The sequence below is a fragment of the Pecten maximus genome, chromosome 17, assembly GCF_902652985.1.
Source record: "Pecten maximus chromosome 17, xPecMax1.1, whole genome shotgun sequence".
NCBI classification, from domain to species: Eukaryota; Metazoa; Mollusca; class Bivalvia; order Pectinida; family Pectinidae; genus Pecten; species Pecten maximus.
The window spans coordinates 23708284-23719516 of NC_047031.1; the positions used below are offsets into that span (position 1 = coordinate 23708284).

Consider the following 11233-nt stretch of genomic DNA (forward strand, 5'->3'; position numbering starts at 1 on the left):
AGAAAAAAATAAATATTAAATAACACTTCAGGTATTTATTCATGCTTAAAAAATAAAAGATTAAAAACTCAGGTTCTGGGTTAAAAGTTCCAAACAGTTTACTGTAAATCACTTGTATTTCACGAGTACTTTATTTCGCGATTTTTTTACTTCAAACATTTTCGCGCAAATACATGATTTTGCGATCGCTTAGCTATTAGAGTCAATGACTCCTCAAGACCCTATATTGGTAACTGAGTGTTTGGCCTCCACGTAAAGGTGTTATTTCCTACACGTTATCGCGGTGGATACGAATTCGCGATTGACTTTTCTCGGGTATAAACGCAAGAATAAATCCCACGCTAAAACACCAGGTATGACTTCGCGGATACACAGATAGCCCGATGATACTAGTCGAGTTGTCCTCACTCTATATGCAGTTAAAACAAAACTTCGAAATGCCTTAGTCTAGCACTTTCGGATTCAGTGTCCGAATGTTCAGCAATGATGAGGGAGAGTATACTGATATGGGTAGCTAAGATGGCCGGTCTCGCTGTTTACTGACACTGAGGTCTGTTTACCATTCCCCAAAACTACCTCTTTCTATGTCCAAATTCTATCGGACCTAGTCTTGGCCATGCCCGAATTGTCAATATCATTGTAGATATAAGATAATCATGTTGTCTAATTCTATTTATCGAGATAATTATACGTGTCGGACTTGTCTCTGGTGCGCTAGCATTTTCCAAGGCAGGCCATCGTTCGAGAGATAGCTAAATTTATCAAGAGTACAGGCTTATATGATTATTACATAGCCGTGTTGTCCAGTGCGGTCCGGTGCCGTCCAGTGTTGTCCAGTGAAGTCCAGTGTAGTCCGGTGCCGTCCAGTGTTGTCCATTGTTAAGGAATAACGGTCTGAATTGATAGTTTACACCCAACCCACCAGATATTAAGAGCTGCTAAAACTAACCCTTCAAGCAGGCAGCCAATGTGCCAATTAAAGGCATATATTGTAAACATATGTAAAAAAAGAAATTTCACTCTCACTAAAATTAACTCGGAACCATGTGTTCTGCACTTTTGGTAACCGATGAAATTTTACCATGTTTAAATATCTGACCCAGGTACTCGCCTCGTCTGTCAATACATATGTTGTCTGACCTTCCATGCCACTGTCACCTCACATTGTCCGACATATCGGGTACTTAATTCTGGGCGCTAATCAAATACATAGTATCTAAATGGGACATATACATTTCTAAGCCTTTTAGATATAGCCATCTACCTTGTTTATACCTACATGTACATACCAACACTTTGTCAGACCACAGGACACGCCTGTCTGCCAATACACACATTAGATTTTATAGCCTGTGGTCAGACTGGCCTTACCGGCCCAATATACAGATGGCGGTAAATGGACAAAAAAGCGCATTATCTCCCAATTTTGGACAAAAAACGCCTTATATTCCCATCCAAGAGAATTATATTTACGGATATGTAGATAAATGTGTATAAAGAAATAACTTTTATGTAACTTGAAGCTGAAAGCTGAAATATACCGCTCGGCTGGGGAAACAAAATTCTCTTTACCTCGATCGGTTGTAAGCAGGAGGTTTTGAGTTCGATCCCCAGCGAATGCAGTGATTTAAAAAGAAAAAAAAACAATTGTGTTACATATATTTTTTGTCTTTTTAAAAACTTTGTGTCAAGTTCAACTTAATAAATTTCAATCGGATATATTTTCTGAAATGATATATCATTGAACAACTCACTGCTTTATGTGTATTCCTTGAAAATCGCGTGGTACGAAATTCATGTATGCTGTTAAACGGATATAGTAGAAGGAAACAGAGAGACCCAGGGGAATGAAACTTTGCACGGGATGTGATGAACATTTTGTACAAGTAGAAAAAATGTGTGTCGGGAAAATTGGAACCAACAATGACCCTGCAGTCATTTAACTTTATGTGTTCATTTATATATTACATATATAAACCAACAATATCTGTAATACGGTACCATACAACCGGTCTTTGTTTTTGTTTATGGATATTAATCTTCATCAAACTAAATGACATACTATGGTTTAAATGCTCATTCAATTCCCTTCATTTGCTCAGTAACGTCAACAATTCAAAAGTATGTAATAAACATATAGAAATAGAACGAGAACCAACCAAGCTCGATCTGAGTTACATGTACATACCCAGATAGTACACGGAAAAGCACGGATTTGTTTATCAAAGGTCAAGAAGTTTTACTCCCAATTCAAAAATGCTTTTCATGTTTAACTTTTATTTCATTTTGAGTAATCTGACTCACCTAGACTTTGCCCATTCCTTTACTTTTCCTTCGCTGCAGCAACAGGTACAATCGTCAAAACAGAACAGTTTGCGCATGCGTGTATGACATCTTTTGCGACTAATTTACATACAAAACGCATAAGATATCCCCACAGTGTTAGTTACCCGGTTTTCTTTGGAATTATGAACTACTACGGTATTGTCCCTTACATTATACCATTGTGTTACGCAAACATCGACACGTTTTCGTGTGACCGTAAAGTACTTACCGTTTTCATTTCCTTAGGTCTTTGTCCCTTTTAGCTTCACGTCCTTCAAGTGTACATGTTGCCATAGCACTCATACTCCTGCCCATGCGACCTTTCTTTAACTCTCGATCTTTACCTCCCAGAACCTAGGCTGACTATCAAATCCCCTAAAACCCCGTGTGAACATAGAGAAACATATGTCTTATTGTTGCTAAATTTTCAATTCTTGGATCAATTAAAGCCATCATATATTATTATTGTTTCCTACACGAACTCCCAGAGCCAATAATATAACACACAATTTCAATATTAACATCATTACCTTGTCACCGTTAACCGCTATAATTAAGATTGAAAACCTCCCTCACCAATTAGCTGTCGACAGCGCCACAATCGAGATTGATGGACATATATGACCAACTATCAACTATTCTGGACTATTGCGCTGACACCCATGATATACTTGTTTTATTACATACTTATATAAACACACTTTGAATCATTCAAATCTCGGCCTTCCTGTAGGTCTAGAAGTCAATCTGGCAGTTTTGGAATCTGAGTCACTTAGACGCTTAAAATTATAGGACTAAATTCCGAAACGTTCAATAGTTCGCACGTGACAGTGCAATAGTCATTTAAGCCGTGAGATAGTATAGAGTTGTTTAATGCCTTATTAGACAACAGTCAAAACTCTTCCTCGAGGTGTCGGGACCAACTCGATGAATTGTTTCCCGAGGCCGCAGGCCTCGAATAACACATCGATACAATAAAAAAAAATGTCCAACGTCGAGCAAGCAATACAAGTACTTGGACTCAAGGACTTACTACATTCCATACGAATACAAAAAACAGAATCTACCAACACTAGCACAGTATATAGGAGATCACATGGCGATATGATAGAGGTCTACAAAATGCTATCCGGGAAATGTGAAGCGTCAGATATTCTTAAAATCAGGGATGGTTCCTGAACACGGGGCATGGCCTCAACATCTATAAAGAACTATTTTAATCTTAAATATTAGAAAATATTCGTTTACAAGGAGAACTGTCGATGTATGAAACACTCACCGATTGAATGTAGTAAATGCAAACACTGTCAAGGCATTTGAATATAAGTTATACGAACATTGAAAAAAATAACCACAGAAATGTTGTTTTAAAGAAAAATAATCGAACTGTACATTTAATTTCATTTAATATATTATCTATAACAGAGCTGACTACAAAGGAATGTAATTTCCTACTTCTGTCAGAATAAAATCTATGTATCAATGTGGTTGGAGAGGTGAACCAATGCCCTTTTCACATCCTCACGGAGAATCGAACTCCAGTCGTATATGTGAAAGGAAAGTATGTTACCATGGACCGGCATTATTAAAGAACGAAGATTATCGTTATATCGCCTTACAAAGAGATAAATCAATATGTATTATGATTTTGCACCCGATGATTAACGGTACAAAATATGTCGGGTTTTTATCAAAATTCTTGTTTCCGTTCCCCGATAGGTTTTTCTCCATCATCTCGCTTTGTCTCTGTAAAACGACGCGATGTTAATCAGTGATAAAGCTCTATAGTTATATTTCATCAACGACGAAACGAAAGTGGCGCGAATCAGAGATAGCTATTGCAGGTTTAGGCCTACATCATGTATTCCCGCTCAGAAAATTAAAACAATTGTCTTAATCTCGGAACATTACATGTGTGGCGGAGTTTGAAAAGTTCTTTGATGTATGTGATAAGATCTGTCCTTTTTTTATACAGACATTAATGGATACTTGATTTTTTAAGGTTATATACATACAATGTACAGTAAGTTTCTAGTTCGATCTGAATCGTATATCAGATAAGAAGTTACCATGATACATTATCTTCTTCTTCTTTTCTATGTTACGGTATGTCTCTCTTTTCAGTTAGAAGATCTGTAGCGTATATGATATTTTTCCCAGTATCAAGTAGTACAGATACCAGAATACATTTTTTGAAGTTTTTAACTAAGAGAATCCAGTTACTTGCATGATGGTTACTTGTGTGATCTTGGACGTCGTAGAGATAATTCTACCCAGAAAATATTGACGTCACAGAACAATGACGTCATAACTAAAAATTTGAAATACCAGGTGAAATTGTGGCAATTCAGTAAGTATACCGTGGCAGCAAAAAGGTAGGTATGTCGCTATGTATTTTAATCGTAGATTTTACCAGTAGAAGGGCAATTTGAGGGACCTCACACACTTCTAAGTATGCTTATGTGTTACACATTTATATTTCGTTCAACGTAGTCGTACGCATTATACATTGTCATATACAAAGGAAATTTCGAGACAGGGCCTCAAAGTACATGTAGTAACTGGTGGGTACCTCACCTTTTAACATATGGCGACACATCACTTGCCATCCAGGTAAAGTAAGGTAAAGTATCTTGCCCTAGGCTACCTAGGCGTCGGAGATACAAAATGTAGAAATAATGAAATAAATGAATGTAAAGTGTAACTGAAGCACTCGAATAATTATCGGTAGTCCGGCACAGCACATCGTGCTTATTGTTGAATCTCTAGCTACATCAAGTCAAGCTATTTGGTGAAGAGTTTATTTGGGAAAATGGTTTAAAGCTGGCCGAAGTAAGCAGCAGATTCGTGATTCGTTATTGGAAATTCAAATAACGAATCCGCTACAAGATTGAATATTCAGTTCCGTATCTTAATTGATATTTCCGTTTATTAACATTTTAATGTTGTTATTCAAATAACGTAGGTTATCCGGTGAAACGGAGCGGTCTTGTGTAGCGGACTATCTGGTGACGCGGACTAATGGAACCGTTCCCTGCCTTGGGGTGTGACATAGAAATCTCAACTCGAGAGAGAATTTAACAGCACTTCATTATTTTGATATAATTACATAGTTCCCTTTGTCATGCATATGTGTAAACTACTGATCCCTATTTTGATTATACAGATAAAATGGCAACTGTTTCATCTCCATCGGACTGGCAAGTCGGAAAAACACTGTCCGAAAGTTTTGACCACCTACTGACTTCCGGTATAGCTAGTGACGTCACATTTATAGTTGGTGAAGAGAGGGACACAATGACCGCTCACAAGCTGGTCCTCATTTGCAGAAGTCCGGTATTCTTCGCCATGTTTGAAGGTCCGATGGCTGAAAAAGGGGAGATAACTATCCCGGATATATCTACCGACACTTTCAAGTTGTTTTTAAGGTTTGCATCAGATATCCATATGACATGGATCTCCTCGGACAAGGTGACTTTTTTCTAAAAAGGAATATTTCCAAAACTGGAACTATGAATTATTTCTGTTTTGGTCACTGCCGTCATTTTCAGTAAAAAGAATAGCCATACATACCGACTGTGACATAACTCTGCCATTAGGATCGCGATGAAATTAAATTTTCTGCATAAAAAATTTCACGGATGAAATACATAATAACATTTTGTCTGACGACTTGTCCTGTTGTATAACTGCTATCACCATGTCTGCTTTTCATGTTACAGGTACCTTTACACAGACGAGATAGAACTGTCACACGAAAACGTTGTACCGGTCTTTAATGTGGCCAGAAAGTACTGTGTGGATATCCTTGTCTCTCTTTGTGAGAAATATCTTTCTCGGGATCTAACGATAGACAGCGTTTGTGCACTTCTAGAACAAGCCCACATATTCGTGATGGATAATTTGAAAGAGGAGTGCTTACGGTTCATTCTAGAAAACGCCCCTGATGTTCTACAGTCTGTGACCTTCAATGACCTCTGTCTGAACTGTTTGGCAATAATCACCGAATCTGACGACCTTCGCCACGTCCCCGAGAGAAAAGTGTATGACGCCGTCATCAAATGGGCGGAGGAGGAATGTGCTGAACGAGATATTAAGGTATGTGGCAAGTATTGATTTAAATCTTTCTGTCTTTTTTAAACATCGCTGACAGTAAATAAACATAAATATATATATTTACAGTGCTCAGACTTAATATGTACCTAATAAATTAACGCAAATCAAAAACTGCAGAAAAATGAATATTTTTTTTTTGAAAGTAAACGGGGAATTCACTCAAAATAATACATGTAACTAGGTCCGATGGACCAAGTTTCTATGAAAATTTATCCCACAATAAAATGGGCAGGTCATCAGTCAACACAAAATAGCGGGACGCCGAAATCGTGGGCCTACCAAAACGCAGACATACTTGATAATTGATTCGATGGAACTTAGGAGTAGAAAAAAGGGAATAAACTCTAATTCCAATTTTGCCGGACGTCTATTGGATTGCTGGTTAGCTTTTTCCGTATTTCTGGAACTTTGTCAACTTTACCGATCGATGTTTTGCTGTATGCATATTACTTTAGTTTGGAATCAAGTATTTAGTTGTATGGTTGTTTATATTGATCAGTTATCAGGGAAATATGTTGCTTACACGTTCAAATGAAAGCATTATTTATTAGGCAAGTTCACGCATACTCGATATGTAAACAACGGCCGTGTTTGTAGTTTATGTGTAGTGCACGTTGTTGTAGCCTCTGTCCCGGCTCCGTGACAAATCTCGAGATAAAAATAAACGTAGCGACTCCCCTGGTCAAGCGTCCAGTCAAATGGTCATTTTCAAATTTGCTATTCAACACACTAAACATTTGCAAATGTTGACTTAATTGACATCGTGGGTATTTAAAAAATAACTATTTTGTTATTTGTTTTGAGATGTCAATATCAGATTCCTAGTATTTGTCAATCTTGTATTCCTAACATTTCTTAATACTATATTCCTAACGTTTGTCAATACTACATTCCTAACATTTGTCAATTTTGCATTCCTAACATTTGTCAATACTACATTCCTAACATTTGTCAATATTACATTCCTAACATTTGTCAATACTACATTCCTAACATTTGTCAATACTACATTCCTAATATTTGTCAATATTGTATTCCTAACATTTGTCAATATTGCATTCCTAACATTTGTCAATATTGTATTCCTAACATTTGTCAATATTGCATTCCTAACATTTGTCAATACTACATTCCTAACATTTGTCAATACTACATTCCTAACATTTGTCAATATTACATTCCTAACATTTGTCAATACCACATTCCTAACATTTGTCAATACCACATTCCTAATATTTGTCAATATTACATTCCTAACATTTGTCAATACTATATTCCTAATATTTGTCAATATTACATTCCTAACATTTGTCAATACTACATTCCTAACATTTGTCAATACTACATTCCTAACATTTGTCAATACTACATTCTTAACATTTGTCAATACAACATTCCTAACATTTGTCATGTTGTATTCCTAACATTTGTCAATACCACATTCCTAACATTTGTCAATACCACATTCCTAACATTTGTCAATACTACATTCCTAACATTTGTCAATACCACATTCCTAACATTTGTCAATACCACATTCCTAACATTTGTCAATACTACATTCCTAACATTTGTCAATTTTGCATTCCTAACATTTGTCAATACTACATTCCGAACATTTGTCAATACTACATTCCTAACATTTGTCAATACTACATTCCTAACATTTTTCAATACTACACTCCGAACATTTGTCAATACTACATTCCTAACATTTGTCAATACTACATTCCTAACATTTGTCAATACTACATTCCGAACATTTGTCAATACTACATTCCTAACATTTGTCAATACTACATTCCTAACATTTGTCAATACTACATTCCGAACATGTGTCTATATAATATTACTAATATTTGTTCCAGGATACAGCGCAAAACAAGAGGGACGTTCTTGGGGAAGCTTTGTACAATGTACGCTTTGCGCATATTGAAGAAGAGTTTCTTTTCGGCAAAATATGTTCTGACAAAATCCTGAATTCTGATGATATAGTTGATCTTATCAATCATAGGCGAAATAAAATCCCCTTGTTATCGGATAAATTGAACACTAGGAAACGATTTGGCCAAGATCTACATAGAATATATAGAATTGGACGCGTTCACAACCAAAGGCTGGAGATACCAGAGGATGCTGGAATTTCCTTCCAATCATCCGCTGATGTACATCTTTTCGGGTTTGGATCATTCTGCACGGCAGCAGAACCAAGTGGCGTAAGTGTGAAGGTGTATGAAGAACATGTTTGTCTTCTCGACACGTTTAAGACATTGGCAGAGTCACAACCTGACTCACCTCACATCGGGGATGTAATGTTTGATAAACCGATAAAAATAAGAGCTGGGAAAACATATACAGTAGTTGAACTTTCGAACAAGCCAAAAGCGTATCTTTTGAAGAATGGAATTCCAAAGGCCACCAATAAAGATGTGACCATTGTGTTCAGCAATACTTCAAAAGGCGGATATACAAATACAAACAGAGGTCAAATACCTTATCTTATTATCTCCCTGAAGTAGTAACAACTGTCCGAATGGTGATACCTACCGGCGATGGACCACTTAAGCACCAGTTACGAGTCCGTTTTAGTGATGCTGTCTGACATTGTCAGTGTTATGACACCGGAAGGATAGAACATGAACTGCTTAAGAAGCGGGATAAAGCCTTTCCATTTTTCCATGAACTATAAGATTCAGTTTCAGTTTACCTCAAAGCATATACATAGAATATATACCTATATAATATATAATTCTTGTCTTGCTGTACTCGACCACATTTCGTCTAATTAATCATTTAGCGATTAACCCCTAAACAAACACCGTGATCGACGCAATCGGTCGGATAAAAAAACTACTTTTGTCACTGTCCAGAAGCGAGTACGGAAAGTCTCCAGCGTTAATTCCGTGTGTACTGATAAAGTCATTCGGACGCTTGTTTGTAAAACGTCAGTAGAGATCCAGCTCTTTGATGAGAACGTAGTGACTTAACGTAAACTAAACAGTTTAAAAACGGTACCAGGTATTCCGGTATTCCTTCACTTAAACCTTAAACCATATATATTCGTTTAACCCCGAAATTATGTTATACAGGTGTGTATTTTATATCAAATTAGCTATTTTCATGTGTATTTTAGCAACAAATGTAACTGTAATAAGGCCGATTTTCACCCTTCGTGGCTCTAGCACGTACTGTCTCAACTCAACCTGAACAAAACTCGAGAGGTCCCTAATGAACCATAACGCATAACTCGTATGTTCTACAATAGTATTGCTCAATCTGTAAGATTTCTTTACGGTGTGGTTTTAGAAGATTCCTTTACGGTGTGATTTTAGAAAATGATATCGGGTACACATGATGTTTTCTTTATTTTTGCTTTAGACAGTGACACTCAAGCAACAAGATTTTGTATCACCGTAACGAATTTTACAAAGGTCTCCTAAGCGAACAATCTTTAATTTAATATGTTAATTGTCATATAATCAATGATTAGCAGGGTACCGGTAACCATTGTTTCTCTTTTACAGTGTAACCATTATTTCTATTCCACAATGTATTCGTTGAATTCTTTGTAACACAGTAACCATTGTTTTCCTGTAGAAGATAAATAGTATATTTTGATTACAATATTATCATCCTTGTGATATAGTGTGATTTTTTTCGGAGTCACATCTTAAAGTTTTTAATAATGTAGCTGTGTAATCCTCATTGCTTTAGCATTGTTATCTTTATACTATTTATCTGCTACAGAAAAAAACAATGATTACGGTAACCACTGGTTCTCTTTTACAGTGTAGCCATTATTTCTATTCCACAATGTATTCGCTTAATTCTTTGTAACACAGTAACCATTGTGTTCCTGTAGCAGATAACAATGCTATCATCCTTGTGATATAGTTTGGTACTTTCTTTTCCTGAGTTACACTTTAAAGCTTTTAATAATGTAGCTGTGTAATCCTCATCGCTGTAGCATTGTTATTTTTGGCATTACTTCTGTATCACATGAAACTATCACAGATGATAAACGACATCTTCACAGTAATGTACTTGCCACTATTGATGTCATTATTGACGTATTGCAATCCTTGTCACTGCCACAGTGTAATCCTTGTCACTGCCACAGTGTAATCCTTGTCACTGTTACAATGTTATCCTTGTCAATATCACAGTGTAATCCTTGTCACTGTTACATTGTAATCCGTGTCACTTTCACGGTGTAATCCTTGTCACTATCACAGTGTTATCCTTGTCACTATCACAGTGTAATCCTTGTCACTTTCACGGTGTAATCCTTGTCACTTTCACGGTGTAATCCTTGTCACAATCACAGTGTAATCCTTGTCACAATCACAGTGTAATCCTTGTCACTATCACAGTGTAATCCTTGTCACTATCTCAGTGTAATCCTTGTCACTATCACAGTGTAATCCTTGTCACAATCACAGTGTAATCCTTGTCACTATCACAGTGCAATTCGTGTCACTATGACTGTGTAACTTTTATTACTGTCGCATTAAATCCGTGCCACTACTATGTTATCACTATCAAGGTGACTATTTTTGTATGATCATTATCACAGTTATAAGGTTAACACAATGCTATATACGCGGTTCAATTATTCTAACTGTCTTAGTGTAATCCTATTCAATGTCGCATTACCTTAATACTGACAATGCTCGCGATGGTCTTCCTGTCGCTGTCTCAACTTATCCTAACCTCGGTCTGTAATAGAATCTTTGATGGGTCTGTTCCGTGGACAGGGATATCTCAACCCGAGTGTAAGAGTTTGGCCAGT

General features: G+C 36.7%; 1 protein-coding gene across 1 annotated transcript; it reads left to right on the plus strand.

The window, feature by feature from the left end:
* The first annotated feature begins 6066 nt into the window (after positions 1-6066).
* On the plus strand, positions 6067-10514 carry LOC117315395 (BTB/POZ domain-containing protein 1-like). Its single transcript, XM_033869558.1, has 2 exons — positions 6067-6423; positions 8310-10514. Exons 1-2 carry the CDS (start codon positions 6220-6222, stop codon positions 8958-8960), a joined length of 855 nt encoding a protein of 284 aa, XP_033725449.1. The 5' UTR covers positions 6067-6219; the 3' UTR covers positions 8961-10514.
* Positions 10515-11233: the final 719 nt, after the last annotated feature.

Coding starts and splice junctions, on each gene's coding strand:
- LOC117315395 (XM_033869558.1), top strand. CDS start 6,220: ATGGATAATTTGAAAGAGGAGTGCTTACGGTTCATTCTAGAAAACGCC. Junction 6,424..8,309: donor GTGCTGAACGAGATATTAAG/GTATGTGGCAAG, acceptor TATTTGTTCCAG/GATACAGCGCAAAACAAGAG.